The 21,956-nt window shown below is 44.3% G+C and overlaps 1 protein-coding gene and 1 long non-coding RNA gene across 12 annotated transcripts in view; one reads left to right on the top strand and one right to left on the bottom strand.

Annotated features, from left to right (window-relative positions):
• Positions 1 to 21,956, bottom strand: part of fbrsl1 (fibrosin-like 1) — a 293,183-nt gene that overhangs the window by 137,880 nt on the left and 133,347 nt on the right. For 8 of the 10 annotated variants that reach the window (XM_078250014.1, XM_078250016.1, XM_078250008.1 and 5 more), the window contains exons 3-4: positions 20,687 to 20,788; positions 15,420 to 15,455 (exon numbers count right to left, since the gene is read on the bottom strand). In XM_078250014.1, the coding sequence (XP_078106140.1) occupies positions 15,420 to 15,455; positions 20,687 to 20,788 (138 nt within the window). The remainder of the gene's footprint in view (positions 1 to 15,419; positions 15,456 to 20,686; positions 20,789 to 21,956) is intronic. The other 2 variants (XM_078250011.1, XM_078250013.1) reach the window with 1 other exon arrangement.
• Positions 5,419 to 20,690, top strand: LOC144517834 (uncharacterized). 2 transcript variants are annotated; one of them, XR_013501969.1, is made up of 5 exons: positions 5,457 to 5,692; positions 7,295 to 7,376; positions 12,671 to 12,763; positions 14,284 to 14,382; positions 20,460 to 20,690. It is a non-coding gene; the product is annotated as an uncharacterized LOC144517834 (long non-coding RNA). The 2 variants fall into 2 exon arrangements; XR_013501970.1 differs by lacking the exon at positions 20,460 to 20,690 and having other exon boundaries at positions 5,419 to 5,692; positions 14,284 to 14,813.

Below are 21,956 nucleotides of genomic sequence, written 5' to 3'. Positions count from 1 at the left end.
ATATCCCAGAGATTCTTCTCCCATGGGACAGCCACCCACATCCTGCCGACAAGCCTCTTGTTTATTATTCTCATCATTAATGTGGCTTTTTTTTTTTCTTCCAGAATTTATCAGCAAAACCAATATTTGGTGCCAGTTATGAGAAGCGTAGGCATCCAGTCAGCGTAATAGATTGTGACTGAGCCGTCACAGTGAGGAGGGCCTATGGCAGCTCTGCTAACAAGCATCTCTAATGGGAGGAGGGAAGGGGAGTTGGGCGGACCCTTTGTGACATGTGTCAATTTACTGAAATTTGAAAGCCTTAAACAAAAAAACTAAAAGGTTCCAATTATAGTGATTGTGAAATATGAATTATGTTTCCGGGCTGAGTGCTGTGTTTGGGAAACAAAATATCATTCATTATATTCATCTAGGTTGCCACTTGCACCCCACGTACGCTGTCGAGCAAGTCAAATCACTGGGTTTGTTAGTTAATAACTTAGACAATTCATCACATCACCTCAGCTTGAATGACAGGAACAAACTGGAGCATGTTAAATCAGAGATGATCACAGATAAAGAGAATAATCATGACAGACTAAGTCAGAAAAAGACCAAACAGGATGATGCCATCTATTGCCTTCCTTCCTCCTTCCTCTTCTCAACAAAAAAACGGCTGGCTGACTGCGATAGCATCCCTGAGTTTCAGCATCGCAGCTCCCAGGAGCCCGGCAACTTGGCTATTTATGGGCCAGATCTGCCGCCTACGTGGGGCCAGGCTCATCTTTCGGCCTCTGGAGTGCCCCCTCCTCTCCCACATGGCTGACCTTAGTGGGGCCCAGTGCCAGGGGACACGACTGTGTCAGGGTGGCATATGTCATGGTTTCAGTTATTAACCTTGGAAGAAAAGGTGATTTATGTATGTGTTTATCGTCGCTGTCAGGCAGAAAACTCATATCTCCATATTTTGTCATGTTCATTTTATTTCATAAATGAATGCTATTGGTCACCCTATATGTCTGTCTGTGGGTTTTATAAATATTTAAACAGTGACAAGACTTTGCCTGAGGTAAATATAAAACAACGATTTCAACATACAAGGCCTGTCAGGTAAAATGTGTGTTTGCCTCAAGTATTAAAATGGTTATAGTTAGATAATATTCAAAAAGTGTTGACCTGGTTTGCTCTGATCTGAAAGGGAAAAAGTTGTAATCACACTTGAAGAATCTCTCTCAAATTTGCAATCAGGAGATAAAGCAATGCTAGTGTGGTTTGCAATGCGTCAGTTCTGACTCAACCCACTCATTTGTGGAGAGCGTGGTGCACTCGGGGCCAGCCAGAGATGTGTCAACTGAAACCTAGACACGACCTCAGATCTGATGGGGCCCGCTATCTCTGCTAGTTTTTACTCGCCTTGCCTCCACTCTTTCTCACTGCCTCTCTTACTCTCTTTTTTCTAATCAGGTGAGATTTTATCAGGCCCCCTCTGTCAGTAACCGCTATTGGTTGTGAAATTTCAGAAGGCAAAGCGTGTGGGAACCACAGTATCAGTTGTGCTCATCTCGCCCAGCACCTTTACAGACGCGCGGGCGGTTTCTGAAAAGGTGAGAAAAGCTTCACAAAGAGCACATCGGAGGCCGGTATAACACAAACTGACAGTGGAAATATTTCATACAATGTTCAGCCTCTTTTCTCCGCTTCCTCCCTATTCTGTGCTTGTGTTCTTTGTTTAAAACCTCTGCCAGACTGCACTGGCTCATTGCGAGATCGATTTACAACATCAAGAAATAATATTTGGGAAAGAGGCCTCCTTTTGCATGAATCTGCCGAGCAGATATGAAGATGTGAGATGCGATAGTCTGCTGGTTTAGAAATCCCTATCAATCAGACCATTCTTAGCCATGAATACAAACACCTGAGGGACAAAAAAATGGAGCTGAATGATGGCCTCTCCCCGCGGGCCCACATTATGTGCACTACAGCACCATTCAGTGCAAGTATATTCTTCCACAAGCTAAACTGATGCTCTACATTCAATATCGCCATCAAAGTTAATTCTTGGCTCTTACAATGAGCTGGCTTATTGAATTTCAGTGTTCCGATAAATACAGCAAGAGCTCCCAGCACTGCTGCATGCTAACACAAAGTAATCCCCTGGGTGTTCTGGAGATGCACTACCTCAGTGAGCAGAAAGGTATTCCAGCAAAAACCTTTGAATCTCAGCATGAGCTGGTAAAGTGTGGGTGGGGAAAGGAATGAGAGAAACGTATTCACTTGTTCAACTGCTCTCAGTTGCCACAGAGGTGCCACGTATCCTGATTACTTTAATTGTGAAAGGTTGACTGATTGATTCAAAGCCCTGGAACAGTACCAATGTTTGGTTTCCTCATTCACAGGATTTGCTTTTAAAAAGGTAAGTGATCGTCTGCGATTGGATAGGACTTAGACTTTCAAGTACTAATTTCTAATAGGTGATCTGTTCTTGTCCTGCTGATCCCTTGAGGTGCTGCCATCTCTTTTATTTTTTCCTCCTTCCAAATGCATTAGCATAGCGAGCAGTGCGGGGGCGTCGGTGGCTCCATCAGTAATGTCATGGGCACTTTAACATGATGAAGCACGCCGCGGCCCCGCTGGCATGAATAATTCACATTACCACGCGCCCAGAGAGAGACAGAGAGAGAGAGGGAGAGAAAGCGGGCTTGACTTTGCAACAATGAATTGTGGGAACAGATGTGTGATTTTTAAGGCGCACGGGCCTCTGTTTTGGGTGAGTGCGCAATTTTAATTCAATTTGATATTTCTCTTTTAAAGTGAGGCGAGACCTTGAGCTTGGCCGGGTAAAATGAATAAGGGGGGATCAGAAGAGGGAGCCATGGCTATGGGGTGGAAGGGGAGAGGGGTGCAGGTCCTCCTTGCCATCCATCACAGTGGCACTTCAATGATTGTCAAATAAGTAGCCCTGTCCAAACCCATCTTTTATCATTATGTATGAATGAATCTATCTGGGGACCACATCATCCAGCACATGGGAGGGCTCCATCTCATATACATGATGGGGAGGCGATATGGAAATGGGATACATGATAGCAGAATAGCTTGGATGGGGAGATGGATTCACATCACTGGCTGGGAGAATGGACCACTATTTGATCTGAGCACTCCGTCTGTCAGTCGTTGAAATAGAAAATATACAAGCTACTGCTCCCATTACAATAGACACAGTCTCTCTAAACTTAATGCAACATTTTTTATTTTTTTTTGGTCTACTACCTGCAGAACAGCTCCTCAAGTGGCACTGACAAATCTCTGTCTTTGCAGACCATGTTCCATTAAAAGTCTTGGAAACACTTAACATAATATTTTCCCTGCTTCCGATGCTTTGAGGTGCAGGCAGTTTAACACATGGTACCTTTTGGCCCTTGGCTCCATAGCTGACGTGAGAACTTTAATGTAAATAATTCAGCAAAGGTGGGTGAGAACTCGTGGCACTGGATTAAGGAGGCTGTGCTCGCAAAAGCTGCTCTCAATCCATTTCCAAATTGTCACGGGGCCTTCTAAGAGGCAAAATAAACCCACCTTAATCTCTGCTAATCATTCTTAAGCATGAATGTTTCATGTGGAAATGCCTGGTTACAATTTAGAGGCTCCCCCTCCCCTCATTCCTGGGGTAACCCTGTTACAATCCAGAAATCCTTTTGGCCACAACAAAGACGAAATGTGATGCAGAGACATCAGATGCAGTACAGTGCACACAGCATGTAAGTAGGAGGAAGCAAAATCCCACATTACACACACCATGTTTGTTGACTACATGAAACCCTGCAGATAATGAATTCAGGCTGCCAAATTTTCAAGATGTGCCAAAAGATAAAGCTGTTATAAACAAGAAAGAAAAAAAAAAAACAGCCATAACATCAGTGATTAGTTGTGATTAACATCAGCCTTCTTACTTGTGTCTCAGAAATTCAAATTACAAGCCTGATGTAGGCAATGCCAGGGACCAACCTAATATTATTATTATTCAAGACGGAGCATAACCCAACGACGGGATGATTACATTTGACTTGCAATGATTCCCCCCCCAACAACAGCTTGGAAAAACTAATAGACATATTCCCCAAAGTAGCTTTGTTGCTCCTGCCTCGCTTTAAATAAATCTCATCACGGCAGTGAAAAATGTTTTGATTTCTCCTGCATTTAGAAAATGGAGATATAAGTCCAACCCATCTGTCCCTCAACTTTGCGGGGTGCAGTGCAGCGGAGGAAGGGATTTATCACACACAGCACGGTAAAGTGCATCTGCATCCGCCACACTGCTCCCACTCGCATCATTATCCTCATTGCCTATCACTTCCCCAGCTGAGCCCCCTTTTGGAAACAGGGGCTGACACATCGGCGGCGGGTAAACACCTTTAAAAGGATCTGACGCCCCGTAATGGAAGAAAAAACACTTCCGTATTGTTGGGGACCCCTGGCGCTGTGCTGGGCTCATGGAGGAGTAAGCCATTGTCTGGTGTCACCTAATTGGATCAAGTTTGTGTGGAGAACAGATGTGTATTGCTGGCTGAGGTAAACACTGGACCGGAAGATGCCAGGGCTGAAATTGCTTTGAAAATCGTTTCTGCATCCATAGAACGAGTGAGAATAGCAGAGAAAAATACAGTATAAAAGAACATTTGTGGCGCAGTCTGAAAAGTAATAAACACTTTCCCTTTGGTGTGGATTCAAAAATGTCCCAATTTTCTTTTGTTCATCCAAGGGCCCAGCCATACATCTGTGAAAGGGAATGTGTGGCACACAGAGATTCAGAACCAGGCTGAGGCACTTGGCATGACAGTGCCTGTAGCACAAGTGATGATCCTTGGCAATGGACAAATTAGACTTTGGAAACCGAGTATTGCTGATCTAATTAAGTGCTGGCAAAAGGTGTCATCAGGGTCTGACAGATTTCAGCCCTGAGTCTTTTTCGCTTGCAGTGAGCTGCTGCAAAAGTGAGAAACATCGGCATAAACAAAGAGAGATGAAGAGAGACACAGCAAGACAAGGAAGCACTATTTCCAATCAAGCATCTGCCTCCCCTCCGACACAGCTCGATATAACCTTGAAGAGTAATGAGATCTGACTTGCTTAAATGTTAGCATTCTTAAATCATCAGGAAGTGCCTCCAAGGAGCCGATAATCACTGTGCCAAATTGCTGCGCTCGCTAATTTCATTTCTCCCTAGCATTTGCTTGCAGTTAGTGTCGATTATTCAAGAACAGGCATTTAATGCTACCAGGTCCCAGGGGTGTTACATTAAAATGTAATAACTTGCAACATAAATGAAAACAAAAACCATTACTTTCTTCCCCCCACAACTTCCTTCCCTCCTCCCTTTTCCTCTGCCACCTCTCTCCCTTTCTCCCTCCTCAATCTCTCTCCACTCCCTCCCTCCATGGTGGGAGTTTGAATCTAATTCTCAGCCCATCTGGCAGGCGTAATGAAGGCGGGCCGGGCTTGTGGTGCCCTGCTGCCATGGCTCCGTGGAGCAGGAGGATAGCTGGCAGATTGGGTCGGGATGAGTGGAGGGGAGTCGGGGAACCTGCTGAGTGAGTAAGCCAGCCCAGTTAATCTCCCATGTGCCCCGGTGTGATCGGGGCCAAGGCCAACCACACGCTGAGGGCACAGCGAATGGGGTCTGGAGCGTGGATGGTCGTGGGCAGGAGACTGGTGGGTGAGTCTGGCATTCATTAACATTTCCTGGCACTTTGCTGGTTCTTCTATCAGAAGCCACTTTCAATGAGTGAAACGGTAAAAGAACCTTCATTTTGAAGACCGCCAAACACAATAACAACCAACCGTCAGTAATTGGGTCACAGCTAAGCCAGGGCATCTACAACTGGGCTTGTAGTCGGTTTCAAGGAATATTTTGTACTGTAAACCGACTCAGCAGCCATAAGGGACATTAAGGAGTGAAATGCATGTGGAAGTGACACTTAAAATACAGAATTTACACACTCATTAACACTTTCATCCACTGCTTCTGTACGATCTCTGTAATGTTACAGATTATAGCTCCACAAATAGAGTACAGGTAACATGTCAGACATATGTCAGAGGATACAGACAGGAAACAGGTAGATTCAGCCCCAACAGGTGCAGCATCAGAGGAAACAAAAGGCAAATAGCGTCTTAGCACCATCTGGCACCGACAGAAGTGCATAAGAATTTACAGTCACACTTTATTGTACAGTACACTAATACTTTCTATCAAATTAGACCAAAACTAGATATAATATGGTCTTTATTAGACAGTAAACATGAGACAGTTATACCCTAATTAGACACCACATTCCTAAATTATGCTAACTATTGGAAACTGCATGTAATGTCATATTAGACCCACTAATTATTAATTATGAAGAATTCAAAACTTTATATTCAGAGACTTTTATTTTGAAATGAATTTGCTTGCGCAGTTATGGTTTCCACTTATCCTGTTTTTCTGTGCAGAAATGGCAGATGATGGCAAGTAATAATATGACTGCTATCAGAGGTGGAAAGAGTACAACAAATTCTACTTAAGTAAAATTACTATTACTTTGATAAATTTTTACTTAAGTACAAGTAAAATTACCGGTATAAAAATCTACTCAGAGTAAAAGTTTGTTAGTACTTAGTTACTTTTTAACGGGTGTGTGTGTGTGTGTGTGTGTGTGTGTGTGTGTGTGTGTGTGTGTGGGGGGGGGGAGAAATACACTTTTTATACTTATACTTGTTAATTGCATCACAGTCTTTTGCAATCTGATGAGGGCACAAAGCCATTTGATTTCAGTTTGTCGAGAGATACTTTGCGAAAGTAACAGTGCATTTAACTGTGTAATTTGATACAAAGAAAAGCTCATGACGTCCTAATAATGAACTAATTATAGCATAATTTAGCTGTATGGTGTCTAATTATGGTATACATGTTCATTGACTGTCTAGTTAAGGCCACATTATTTCTAGTTTGGTCTGATTTGATACAAAGTATGTCTTATAACGTCATATTAATGTGCTGTAAAATTAAGTGCGACCGGATTTACATATGGTCAAACGTGGGAAATAACAACTGTGAGGCAGGGCTACACAATACATTTAAAGGTATACTGGATTAACACAAACGCGTGTATCTTTATGTTGTTTGTTTTTTCCCTAATGTGTTTGATATACATAGTACATTTCTTCTTTTCCGTTTTGCTTTCACTTTACAGTAAATGGAATTTGCAGTGCCATAATAAACATATTGTTGTAGAGTTAAAGATGTGTTGTGATGTATTTCCACTGTATCTCCCAGGACTGCTGAAACCTCTCGCTGCGAGCCAGAACAGCTACTGGGAGAGTGCCACCGCTAGACTGGAAACCCCATGCAATTATGAGTAAGCTCCTTTATCTAAACACAAACTCCTCTGCAATCGCTGCGATCTGCCTGCCGTGTGAGAGGGCACGTAGGGCGGAAGTGGCAAGGCAGCCAAAACCCTGGTGAGAGACCTGCAGTTGCAAACACCGGCGTGTGTGTGTGTGTGTGTACAGGTGTTTACCAATGTGCTTTTACCAAGCTGCTATGACCTTAATAAGCTATTTTTGTGTTGCAATCTAGTCAGCACCTCAATGCTGGTTAAGCACATTACAGGAAACCCGTACCTGCTTGGTGCCACCAAGGCCACAGGCAACACAGAGGCACGGCAGCCCAAACTGAAGGCTCTCAGTCTGCGAGGCATGAGAGAGCAAAAGAGAAAGAACAAAAATCAGACAGGTAGACAGAAAAAAACCCCCTCATCTACAGCATCATGGCAGGAAGCTAGGCTGACAAAAACAGCATGTTTCCCTAAGCCATGCTCTGGCCTCTGGAGAAACCACAACACTGCCATTAACAGTAACTCTCCTCATAAACACACCAGCATCAGCTGGAGGTATAATTGCCCCTGCTTCTCCTGTAATCTTATACCTTACCTGTTGTTACTGTCAGACACCTTCTCCACTGAGAGAGACAAGTGAGAGAGAGACACGGGGGGAGGAGGAGGGGCTGTGGTGCATGTGTGTGTGTGTGTGTGTGTGTGTATGTGGTGAAGTTGGAGGAAGGGTAGGTGTTGCCTGTGTACTGTCAGATACAAGGTAAGGAAAGTAAAAAGAGGGGTGTAGAGAGAAAGGGAAAGGAGAAAAGACATGCCAGAAAATCAAATGAGTGTATGTTGCTCACTGAAATCCCAGGAGCAAGGCTCAGGGGCTCCGATGGAGGGAAATCGTGTTCTCTTCGTTGAGTGATTAGAAGACGAGTGGCAGAACATGACCTACTTAGTATAACTTTTTTTTCTGTAGATGTTTTGGAAAAGGTACTTGTGCGGGTAGAGTTAAGAGAGGTGGGTGGGAGCTTTAACCCTAATAGATTCATAGAAACATTAAAGATAGCAGGAATCACTGCCAGCGGGTGTTTGTGAATATAGAAGAAAGTCTCTTCATCTCATGACCTCTCAAACTCAAACAAGGGCTTGCAGTCATCCTCTATACTCTGGCATTGCAGCCAAAAAGCACAGATAGAGGCATTTCATCCTATGGATATGCAAGGTTAAAATGCAAAAACAAAATATGAATTAAACATCATCTGAAAAAGGTTTTAGCACCTTTACAAATAGCAGGAAAGTGTGGGGAGGGGGAGTTGTGAATGTTGAGAGAGCCGGAAAAGAGAAGAGAGAAAAAGGATGAGAAACCTGCTTTCTCAAAATCTGTGACTGAAAATGGCAAAGTGTTGGTTTCATAGCTCGGCCCTATTACAATCCAATACTTGAAATCCACCGAGGCCATGAAAAAGGAACACTTTAGCTTTGCTGTAGAAATGGGCCTGCCTCTGGCTCTTCTTAATTTCAGGCTTTGTTTGCGCGGGGTCGGGGAGCTCTTGTGAGTTTGCGGGAGACCCGCAGGCCTTTTGTCTCATCAGTAGAGGTGGTTTCTGCTTGCCGCCTGAAGCGTTTTGTTGGCGTACGCCTTTTGTTCTACCTCTCCATTTGAGATTTGGTCACAGGTCGCGGATTACAGGCAACGCAGCCATCACAGGTACACTGCTGTTTGTTTGCCCTACAACAACTGTTAGCGCTCAGGAGAGAGGCGGGCACTGAATCTCCATATCAGTCAGAGTAAGAGAGGTGTGTTACCAAGAAGAAAGAGAGAAGAACAACCAAGACATGTGTTGGGAGAGGAAAAGTCTCCCAACAGTATAAAATACGTTCTCTCTTTTTTTTCGTGAGGTTTTGCCCAAAACTAAAATGGCTTCCACCGGATTCCTTGGGGGACATTGGCAATGCTGCAATGCCTGCTTCTTTAAATGACACAGACTAATATTACACTTGTGGCGCTGAATTAATAAGCTGCAGCATGATAAATCTCTATGATTTATTATGTTCCTTCCAGTGTATAATCAAGTTGAATGAGAGAGGGAGAGAGAGTCAGACAGAGGGAGACTAGAGGAGACAGAGACATAGCTGGGTCTGAATCGAGACACAATGGACGAGGCCCTTCCTCTGCACAGCTGAATGGACAGGCATACATAGCTTTGAACGAGGAGTGTGAAACAGTCAGCCACCATAATCAGTGGGTGTTGTGTTTAGCAGAAGGAAGCCGGTTAAAATACCCAAAAGTTCAATGTGCAGCGCGCCGTGAAATATGACATATGGAATTGCCAAAACAGTACGAGCAGACGTTCTTTCCCTCCAAAAACGGTCTATTTTTTTGTGGAAGCATGAATTCCCCCATAAGGGCAGTTTATGAGAATATCACACCTCTATGGAAGTCTCATCCCACAATCCACAGGAGGCTTTCTCTCCCTCCTGCCTGCTTCTGGTGGGCTGCCATCATATTCAGTTCCCAGATAGATGTTTGTAATTGGAGCTCTAATTTATGATCGGGCCTTGGTGCAGGATAATGATATGGAGCATTGTAATTTGCTGATGCAAATTGTACGTTATAATGGGGAGCCATAAAAAACCCGGCAACATCTCGGAGACTTGCCAAACACCCTGAGCGTTCATTACAGCCCTCATTAAAACATCCACGTCGGCATTGGGAGCTCTTACAAATGGAAGGAGCATGTAATTGCTGCTTGATTGTGGTATATGTAACATATGATAAAGTGGAATTACCACTTTATTTGTCTACAGTGTCCGTGAAACTTAATGGGGAGAAAGCCTGCAGTAAACAAACCCTGAGAGCATTGTTTGATTGTTACATTATAGGGCTATTTGTTTAAAGTGGGGCAAATGTGAGTTAGGGGACAGTGCATCCAGGACAAACTAAGAGTGATGATAATCAAGGCTGGGCTTAGGGGGATAAAACTAATAATTTTACCCATGAGAGCCTGTGTTTCATTTGGACTAACTCCAACATGGGTGATAGCGTAGAGCTTCGTCTGGGAATACATTAACTGGGTTTAATATGAGAAAAGATCCATATTGTTCTTTTTCATTACCAGGCACCACAGCCATGACCATACTTCTGCTTTAAAGATGTGGTGGAACTAGATTGAAAAAGGTTAGAATGAACCACTGAAGTCACCATTTCCAGTCGTTGATCTCAATTCAGTCCTAACGGGGTATGGGGAACGCGGTGGAGCTGAACGTCCCAGCTTTTAAGCAGCCCTGAGAGCAAAGCCAATTGGTAAACGCAATTAAGAGTTCATTTGGAACAACTGAACTATGCCTGGGCTGGTTCTTCTGAGGCCCGGTCAACACTAATTCACAGTGTTGCCTTTATATTAAAATGACCTCTCCCAGAGCCCCCTTTGTGTTGGTGCCGTTCTAATGCATCTCCATTAGAACAAAACCTGAGCTGCGTTGCTGAAAATGAAGTTTCCCTCCTCCACTCTGAATGATAGCAGGCCTCTACCACCAGAGCTGTGTGTGCTCAGCCACTGGAAAAGGATTTTCAACCGTGCCATTCAGCCGAGGCCCCAGAAGCCTGCAGCCTTTATCTGCAGAACCCTTGATTGATGTGTTGTGGGCCCTGCTGTGGTTAACAGCAATTTTTATCTGTTGCTAGCGGCAACAGCCCGGGTCCCTGGTGCGCGGTGAGCAACAGGGCCCAGGATCTGAAGCCGGACCACACACGGGGATAAACAAATAGGTTTTTCAAGGCAGACAGCCCTCATAGAGAGGCCCCTGACAGGCAGTGCCCCACCCCAAGGCCAGGACAATGTCAGGGCCCCGGCCCACTCCTGCTGGGCTCTTGGTTTCCTTCACTAATTTTCACCATGTGCAGAGCCGGTGGTATGGAGACACCTGCACACCCCACTGAAAAGTAAGCAGAGTGAAAGAGGCAGACAGAGTGATATACAGAGAGGCAGTTAGGAGATTACATATACTGTGGGGGAAGCAGCCATGGCTTTCTTTCAAAGCTCTGTGTGCTGTAGAAGTACAATATATAATTTACACTCCATTTCCTTTCAATTGCTGTGTTTAGCATTTAATCCAGTGAATCTGTGTCATATTGTTTAATAAAGCGTGAAGCTTTTAATGGCTTCTATCATAATTAAGTGACATAATCCTTGTATTCGATAAAGATCTTGTAAAAAAACCTCGTCACTCAGACAGGGAAGTGTGTTTGCCACAATGCGGAGGTCGGGAATGCCAAATCAATTAAAACAGGGCTGTTTAGGAACACACAAATGACTCTGAGACTGCTCTGTTTACAGTGTAGACTCATTTAGCGTTAAATATGATTATGACAACCTGAGCAGGGCAAATAAAGAATGGGTGTGTCTGAGAGCTCCGAGCACTCTCGCTCAACCCAAACACCCGGGCTAAGGTTTTACTCCCTGACATCGCAGACATAAACCCTCCCAAAACAGACTAGTCAGATTATACTGTCACAGACAAAACTTTATGCTTTTATCATGCGTGAAAACATGAGCCATAGCTTGGCCTTGGGTGGTTTTAAAAAAATGGGGTTGGGAGACTAAAGCTCAATCACTTCATCTGAAAGGAAAGGGAGTTGTGTTGTCTTTTTCGCTTAGCCAAAACGGCTCCTCCTCTATACAGTATATACAGCCCAGGGGCAGTGACAGGATGGGCAGATAGTTGCAGTGAGATTCTTTGACATTTTCCCCATCTCTTGCAGCCCATATCTCTCAGGCGCAGAGGGGGGATGTTGGGTTCTTTATCAAGGAGCCCCTGAGAGAGGATGATAAAATCACCAGAGCCCAGGCCAATCTCCAGTGGAACAACACGCAGGTAGCAGTGCAGGAAACAAGGCACAGATATTGTCTCCCAAACATAGCCGCTGCTATAATGAAGCCTGCACAAAGCAGACAGGAGAGAGTCGGCCTGATAAACAATTCCATATCCAGTCTTCCAAAGAGAGCAAGATAGCGAGTCTCAGTCCTGCTGCTACATATCGCTGCTGGACTCAACGGTCCAGAGATTAGCCCACACCCCTGAATAGGGGATGAAGGGTCGGGGGTGGGGGGAGTGTTTTCACGTCTAGCACATTCATCACCTGGATAAACACATCATGTTTATATGAATAAGTAACTTAGGGTAGTTTGCTGTAGTTTGCCTCCCTATGTGCACATGTTCTTTCCCAAGGCTATTTTGCAGACTGCGTCTGGCGCTTAGCACGGCCAAAGACGATTGTGATTGGTTTAAAGAAATGCCAATCAACCAGAGCATGTTTTTCTCCCATCCAGGAATGTTGTGTGGACTAGGCAGACCTTCCTCCGCAGCGCTGTGGAGATGGTTTTGGCAATGCAAGACTAGCCCTGCAGTGTAAGCTCATCAAGGCAAGTTCCGTTTGTTGTAATGGCAATAAAGTTAACTCAATCAGATATCAACAAGTCACTGCTAAACACCTCCGGTATGATTCGGTTTATTATATATTTATTGTGGAATTGAACATTACACCAGTCTAAAGGGTGACTATACATGAAATTCTATGATTTTTTTTAAATACTTTTTTTCTTGGTCTTTTGCCTTTGTCAGTCAATAGAGAGACACAGGAAAAGCTACCTTTATATATAACACTTTAACTAGGTTGATATTACTGTTGTGCTATATATAGAGAATGTTGAGAGTTGTAGTGTTTCATTGTCTTACTGTGTTCACCTCAGCAAGAATAAAAGTCAATGGCCACTATGTTTAGCACACAAAAATCAAACACTTGCCACTAGAATCCTCAAATGTGAACGCATTGAAATCATTAGCCATGAGCAGCTTCATTTGAACACAAATTTGCATCAACCTGCAGAAACTTTGAATTTCAATTAGCAACTTTTGAACTGTCACTAAGTGATGAAATATCTGTTAGCTCTTTTAGTTTAGTCAGTCATTTCTTTTAACAAAGAAAGAAATGAGAAAAGAGACGGAACAGACTGACAAATTGCAAAAACACAATTGGATGAATGAAACCAGCAGACAATGCATTCTGTATGCAACTGCCAAATCATTTTTAACACAGTACAAAAGGTATTTTCTCTTTCCAAAAACACTCTGGCGACTCCAATTTCCCGTTTTCATGAATCTGGCGCTAAAGCCCAGAAACTTCCTTTACTGTACATTCTTGTATACCCCATTCAAATGAGGCCATTCAAGCCTGGCAGGCTACATAAGAAGGGAGACATATGGAAGCATAAACAAGAAGAGGCGTCTTAGTGCCTTGTGACAGATAACCAGCCCCCATCCACCGCCTTGATTTTTTGAGTGTTTGTGGAGAGGCAGAGCAGTAGATGGTGATCAGTGCCAGGGGCCAACCAGACGATAGCCCAGTCCATGCTATTGGTGGCCAGTGGCGCTTCCTACGCCTGTGCGCCCGCCTCATTGACCCTCCCACACCCCCTCCCCACCTCACTGACAGCCCTCCACCCACATAGATAGCCTCTCTCTTCCTCCAGCCATAACGCTCTATGCAGGCCCTGGCCTTCTCCTCCTCCTCCCTCTCCCCCCATACCCACTCAGCTTCTGCCTGGCAGATCCCTGGAGCACCCTGACCCTACAACCCCCCCCTTTAAAACCATCATACTGTAAAGCCTGAAGCACATGCAGATAAGGAGACCCCAGAAATCAAGCGGGCCCGGCAGCAGAGCAGATTGAGTCAGAGCTCAGCACCCAGGAGGTGCCCAGAGGCTACAAACACTGCAGATAGCACCGTCGGATAGCCAGAGAGCAGAGCCCGACAACGTCAAACTTCCTGCCCTCGTTACTGGACTTTCCTTTGCTTGTACAATGCCAACGACCCCACAACACCAAGCCCCCTCCACCTCCATTTCTGCCCGCTCCCTCTGACTCCTCCCTTCCTCCTTTACAGATAAAGAGAAGGCCTCTTCCCCTGCCGACTCAAACTGACAGCTCCAGCCAAAGGGGCAAAAGAGTTTTTTTGGAAGGTCTTGTTTGTTTTCATCCATCTGTGAGTATGCGACCGCTGGGGAATAGGAATGTGACATGTTCTATTAAAACTAAACTAAACAAAAATTGCACAGAGATCAAGGTCTTTTCAAGTTAAGCTCTGTTCAGCACTTTAACTGCAGTCCTTTGAGGCAGATTAATGATGACAAACCATTTATAGTTGTTTTGTTTGTCGGGATGATTGCTTCCAAGCTGCAATAAGAACTGCCATATGCCACTCATCAGCTAAAAGTAGCACACTTTAAAGAATGTTCCTCTTATTAGTTCCCCTTTAAGCAAAGGACATAAAGGACGACTGCTGTCTCTATTACCCAGAGACTAGACACATCGTTGAAACAACGGGAGGGGAAGAGCACAAATGTACGGTTCGAAAAAGCACTGGGGCAAGGCAACAGATGCTTTCAAGGGATAAAAATAGTCCTCCTCTGACAATTTGTGAGCGAGTGTATGTTTGAAAGGATTGGGTTGACGTTTTCCAAGGCATCACTAAATATTCCTCTCGGGCACATTTACCTTAAACAACACATGGTCTATGACAGAAACCATCTCACTGACTCTTATTAATGTACAGTCAGTTGCTTCCAACAAATCATAAGACATGTTTAACTGCTATGGATCCTCCTGAAGGTGTAAATGTACATGCATTTGTGGTAGTGGTGTGAAATTGTATTTACTGCACAGATACAGGGGGCCTGTATTTAAGAGGCTTTTAGGCATATTGTCATATAGTGTATGTGAGCAAAAGGATCCTCCATTGACAGTCACTGGAGGAAGACATAAAACTCTTGACAGCCAAATTGCAGCGCCGGCGAACAGCGCTGATCGATGGCAATAAAACGAGGCTCTTTTCGCCAAGGTAGCGCAGGACACCTTCCCGCAATTTAATCAGTCAGTCAGCCAGAATTAATGTCCCTAATATCATGATTTCTCCATTACTCTATTTAACATAATTAAAATGTCGAGCGCCGGGGCCATAAAGCGGGTCGTTGGAGATTGTAATTCTGCCGTAAAGCTATGAAGCATGAAAATGCCACTTACCGAGTAGCCGCGGCCTGACAGCGAGTGAGTGGAACTCTGTAGGGAGAGAGAGGAGAACAGGGATGACCTTTAAGGAGCGTTTCACTCGCTGACACAGACATGACGAAGCAGCGCCGCTTTAATATCAACATTCACGTTAACCTTTTACCCGCCCCGCCATGTACCCCCACGGCCGCACACATCACTCCCATCCATTCTGGCCTCCACCGTGGGGGTAGCTGAGCGGCACCCGCTGTAAAAACAATCACTCACATCCAGCTGAGAGACTTAATATGAGTTTTCATAGAAAGACACTGTGGAAATCCTTAATGATTTGGTAAAACTATAATTAAAATGGTGCACAATAGTCATTTTATGGCTGTGTAGATGCCTTTTAAGCACAGTGTGAAGAGTGCATGCTTTACCTAACACATGATTGAGTCTCTGGGATACATTATGTGGCAACTCTATGTTTAATGTTGGGTTTTAATCTTTGCCGGTAGACCAAATTATTAACGCCTCAAATGGTTTTATAATACAGTCAGGTCATTTATTTGTTTGAATTCACTTGCTTCTGTGCCTTCCAGAGTGTCATCTGACAGATAGACACATGGGAGTAAATCTATCACTTGCACCAGCAGATAAATTGATAGATAAATTGTTGTTTTGAGAGTGAGTAACAGCTCAGGTACCCTCCTAGCCGAAGATGTTGGCTTCTCTTTTTATTCCATCTTTTAATTTTCTAGGTATTTGTTTTTGTGCTCAAAACAAACAGTATTGAATAAGAGAAGCATCAACGGGCAAGATATCGTTTCCAAAATGCTTTATATCCTTTATGGGCAAAAAGACATTATGTCACGTTCATCATCTGTCCTTCATTGGATACTGTTTTTTTAATTTTGTATTTATTTTGTGGGATATTATTTTTAAACAAAAATGGTGTCTGCAACATTTTGGAACCAAACCAACCATTCTTCATTATGTTATATCAGGCCCTTTTTCTCATAAGTAAAGTAAGTAAGTAAAGGTAAGTATATCTTCATGCATTAAGGGAGGTGTTGGGGCCCATCAAACTCCTCCTGTGATTTCTAATGCAGTCCTCTAAATGCTGAACAAGAGCAGGATGGAGACAGAAAAAGCTAGCTTTTGTTCTGTTCTCTGGCTCTGTCTGTCAGAGCCCAGCAAGAATACCAATCTCCAAATCCCTCCCTCCACTTCCACTTCTCACTTCTTTTATTCCTCTGTCTAGATTGGCAATTTCTCCCCCCTGGTCTCTGGAGGGGACTTTTCTGCTAGACCAATTTCATCCATAGGTCCACCTTCAATCCAAGCGACCTCCCCCACACCTTCAACACCACTGCCTCCCTTGTTTTGCACCCTCCCAATACCCTCATCCACTCTCCCACACCTGCTCTAGGCCTTAGCCCTCATCAACGCCTGTGTGCCCCTCTGATTCGCAGGACAGCTCCTGCGGTGACGATTAGGGAGGAGTCCTGCCGTGAACCGGAAAGCAGGCTCTGCGGGAATCAAAAGGCTATTCCCGCTCTGCTCAACCTCTCTGCTCCCTTCACTACCGCGATCAGAGAGGAGGCCAGGAGAAAGGGGGGGAGAACTGCTCAGAAGGCAAAATCTGTCCATACAAAAAGGGCCAAAAGTGTGTTCCAGTGAGAATGTGGTCTGTTGTCCGTGTGTGTGCATGTTGTGAGTGCACTTAGATGTGTGTGTGTGTGTGTGTGTGTGTGTGTGTGTGTGTGTGTGTGTGTGTGTTTGTGTGTGTGTATATGCATGTGTTTGTGTGTGAGTGCTTTTGTGCATAGGTGACAGGAGGCCAAAGCCATTTGGAATTAGCCTTACTATGTAGAGTTCATTCAACTTGGAGCATTCTGAGCAGAAAGAGAGGCTTATTTAAATGATAATGAGGGACAATCCATTGGATTTAGTGCCGGTGAAGGGAGGAAGAGAGGGGAGGGAAAGGGGGGATCCATTAAAACGCCAGCGGTTCATAAGCCATAGGGTCGGCATCCAGCTAAACACTCTCTCTTAAAAGCCATTATACATGGCTCTCAATGGATTTCTGCAGCGCTTAGGACTTCAAAAGGATTTAAGAACCCGCCCCAGAGAGGGAGTGTGGGGGAGGGAGGAGGATGTGTGTGTGTGTGTGTGTGTGTGTGTGTGTGTGTGGTGGTTATGGTTGTTGGTGGCGAGAAGGATGGGGTGGATGCTGGCAGCATTTAAGGGTTAACTAAACAGCCCTGGAGAAGAGAAATGTTGCTAAATCCGCCCCCTAATCCTCTCCCCATTTCCATGCCCCCTCCTCCACTCTCCTTACAAAAAAATAAAGGAAAGAGAAAAGAAAAACATGGCGACAAGAGGGGAGGGTCCAGTCCATCTTCTCCCAACCCAGACTATTGGTTTTTGTCGTTGCAGGGAGGCCAAGAGGCGGGCCAATCAGAGCTCGATGGAGCATGATGAGGCAAAGAATGTGAACATGTATGCCCTCTGTGGCAGATTAGGTAGCTGGGTGGGTTTGGGTGCATGTGGGTGGGTGTGGGTGGATACAGGAGGGTGTTAGAGACCCTGACAGCACCACAACTGCCGCCCTCTCCTCCGCAGGACACAGATGCAGTGGAACCCACTCCCTCCGCCACCCCATATTTCCCTAATCCTTGTGTGGCTTAGTGCCGGGGCCCCGCTGCACCGCAGGCACAATTACCTAGTCAAAATAAACAGATAAAGACCCAACCATGGCAATGAACAAACAACATCCCCTGCAGTTTTTTTTTTTTACCCCCTGCTCCCAAATTGATGCATGACTGTTTTTACAGGCGGGCGCGTCCACATGTCGCATTTGTCTCCATTTCCTTTGGCGGTAAGACAAGAGAAATCCATTTTACTCGTTGCAGACGCGGCATCATTAGTTAAGAGCTCTTAAAGCCGGGGAGCCACTTTGATGTGGTGGAGCGCGTTTTACGAAAATTAGCAGTGCTCTCAGTGCGGTGGCAGAGACTTCATGGAGCTGAAACGATAAAAAATATAGAAGAGACAGTGACACGGTGTTGGTGAGGAGTCTCTCTGTGTGTATCACAGACCTGCAAACTTTAGAGTAGTGAAAAAGATGTCAAGACATGCAACAACAACCAGGTGGTAAAAGTACTCATTATGCAAAATGGCCCCATTTCAGAATAATATATATTATTGAATTATAATTATTGATGCATTAATGTGACCATCACTTTAGTGTTGCAGTTGCTAAAAGTGGAGCTAATTTGAATATATCCCCCTATCATCATTTATTTATTGATTATATTTTGTATTGTTAATCTAAATCTGCAAAGTAACTAGTAACTAAAACTGTTAGATGAATGTAGTGGAGTAAAAAGTACCATATTTGCCTCTGAGATGAAGGGGAGTACAAGTATAAAGCAGAAAACAGTAATACTCAAGTAAAGTACAAGTACCTCAAATTTGCTTAAGTACAGTACTTTTTTCCACCACTGAGTTGAGAAATGCCATGAAGATAGCTAATGCTAGCTACTTTAGCTAATATTACAAATCAAGAAGGCGGCCTTAAACAGCCTGTGCTTTTATTTACGTTGCGTTGTGTAAGTCAGCAGCTGCTGTGGCATTTTATTTGCTCAGGCTGCAGGTAATCAAACTTGACTCAAGGCAAACTCTCGCATGCCATGGACGTTCATTCTGGCGTAATTCACTTTACCCTGAGCAAATAAAGTGGCGCACTGTAGCCTCCAAACATGACAAGTCCAAACATGATTAACAATGCATGTTAGTGTTCGCTAGCAAATGAAGAGCTAGACGCATTCGCCATGGTCTTTAAGCGGACTTCACGTAGGAGACAAGATCAACGTTCTGATTGGCCCATGGAAATGCCAAAGAAATGGAATACTACGCTATTGATTGGACAATGCACTAAGGTTGATGCTAGCCTGAATCAGAGGCTAGCAGAGAGAGGGACAGACGGACAGACAGACATACAGACAGAAAGAGGAGGAGAGAGGTAAAGAAAAGAGGAAGAGAGAGGTACAGACAGGCAGAGGGAGTGAAGGAGATGGATAGATATGGATGCCGTGGCTACAACGATCAGCGTCTGTGCACCATTTATTTGGCAGCAGATTAGAGAGACATGCCACATCTAACACCGTCGACGATTACAGCACGCAATTTTCAACAGTGCCCCCACCTCCATCGCCGCAATCACCACCACCCTCACTCTACCTCCTCCCACCCTCATCCGTGCCCCCCTGCTTCTCTGTGCTTGTCGTATATCCCTGTCAGAGCTGTCAACCGGCTTCGCTCTTTTATCTGACAAGCCCGCCCCTTCCCCCTGACTTTTTCATTAAAAGACAGCCTTTTACACAAATTCAAGAGAAACAGTACGAGAGGAAGAGGGGGGACAGTGCACAAGACAAATAAGAAGATGAGGATGGAAAAAATTAGACTAGATGATTTTTGTTTTTTTATCAGCTGGATTTTCAATTGGAATGCTGAATAGCTTAAAACAATGTATTTAATAAGTCCATTAAAATCTTTTTCCTTCCATCATTTTACCCCTGCTGGAAAAAGAGCTGCACATTTCCTTCCTCTTCTTTCTCTCTCCTCATCCTCCTGCTGCTTTCGTCAGCTAAATGAACAGTCTGATTGAATTTCGGTAGGTTTGGGAGGTCTGCTTGACAGGCATTAGTTAGGAAGCATATTTCTACATTCATTTAAAATGAGCCGCTTGGGATTTTGCATGAATTCTCATTACTTCCCCTGTATCTAAATTGCATTATTTCATCCCTTACGCTGAACCAATGCCTGGCCTCCATCCGCCTTTGCCACCTACTCATCCTCTAAATGGGCTGGCATATGGATGCCAGCGCAGCGATAATTGGAACAGTTCCTTTAACTCATTCCATTCTGGGGTCGGCGAGATCAGCCCACACCTGGCTAAACTGCGTTAGGTCATGTCTACATTTAACCGCGCCATGCTTTAAATAATGCCAGGCCAACAAGGTGATGCTGTGTGACTGGCCTAATCATTTCTTGTCTATGTGCTGCCAGCCAGCCAGTCTTATCCCCCCAACGCACAGGGGATTTATGAGGTGATTGCTGAAAACAGCAGGAGCTACTGCGCCAGCTGCTCTCTGATCTCTGCCTCCATGTGGCCGCCGCCCGCCCGCTCTCTGTACCCCACCTCAGGGGTCCCCTGCCTTGGCCTGTGAAAGTGGATAGCCTGGCTCGCTATAGGAGGTCGGTGGAAAGGGGAAAGGTCTTGTCCAAGGACTCACCTCGCTTAGCTGCTCCTTGGAGTTGCTCCTGTGCGGTCGGCTGAGCTCCTGCACTGTCTCGTCCTCGCTGAGTTTGACCGGACGTAGCACTAAAGGTTTGATCTGCAGGGGACACAAGAAAGAAAGAGGACATCTTCAAATTACGTCCTTAGGTCACAATCCAAACCACTATGTTCACAACTACCAATCTACCCTGAGAGGCAGTTACTTTTCAGACATTTGAGAGGCATGAAGCATAATCCTAAAAGCCACTCTGATATAACTGTAAATCACTGTGTGTGAGTGGCTAATTACTTTCATAAAATGGCAAGAAGAAAGATTTAAGATGTTTCATTTCATGTTTAGTTGAATAGGGACAGATGCTTAGACATGGACATTTGTGCAACAAAATGTACAGCATCACAGCATTTATAGATATTGCTAACTTCCAATGCCCGTCCCTAGAAGAGCTTTTAAACAGTCATGAAAACAAACTACCACTGCCACAATTAAAATACATAAAGCACATAAACAGACAAGACACCTACATCTGTATCCCCCCCCCCCCGCCCATACACCACCCTACGCCGTCCCACCCCTATGTGTGATTACAGGTCTGATTATCAATTAAAAACGTCTTCAGTTTAATTTTAAAAAGCTAATTATTTTGTATTGCTTTTAGCTCAATGGGCAGCTCATTCCATGCTTTAGCTCCCTCAATAGAAAATGATCTGGCCAAAGGAGGTTTTTCTGAAGGATATTTTACAGTTCCCTGCAATTGTGTTTCTAGTGGACAATCCATTGGCCTGTAATGATTGCACCATGTCACAGAGAGATTGCAATTTGCAAATGCAATGTAGTTGTCAAATCTTAACATGTTCAGATCTCTCAGGACATGACAATGATGTGATCTGGTTGGCCTTCTGCCCAATATTTTCAATGCACAATTGTAGAGTCTCGTTAATGGTTTAGTCACATATGGACTTGCCTGCGATCATGAGGTAACACAATAACTGAGGTGTGAAAAAATTATTGTGTGCATAAATATTTTGGCAGCATCAAAGGTTAGACAGTCCGTAATTAGTCTAAATAAATGAGTTGGCTTTTAAAAAACACAATGGTACTATATGAGAAAAGGACAACAAAAATGCAAACACCAGTACAGTTCTTTTTACAATTTGCACCACCCTATCTCACCCATGCTGTTCTATTTATTTATTTACAAATGTACATACTGTAAGTACACCTATACATAGCCATATTCTACTGCTCTTCATACTATTAATCCTGC

Source organism: Sander vitreus, chromosome 5 (assembly GCF_031162955.1).
Source record: "Sander vitreus isolate 19-12246 chromosome 5, sanVit1, whole genome shotgun sequence".
Taxonomy (NCBI): Eukaryota; Metazoa; Chordata; class Actinopteri; order Perciformes; family Percidae; genus Sander; species Sander vitreus.
The sequence above is the reverse complement of the archived record's forward strand: the minus strand, read 5'-3'. Positions and strand labels throughout refer to the sequence as shown.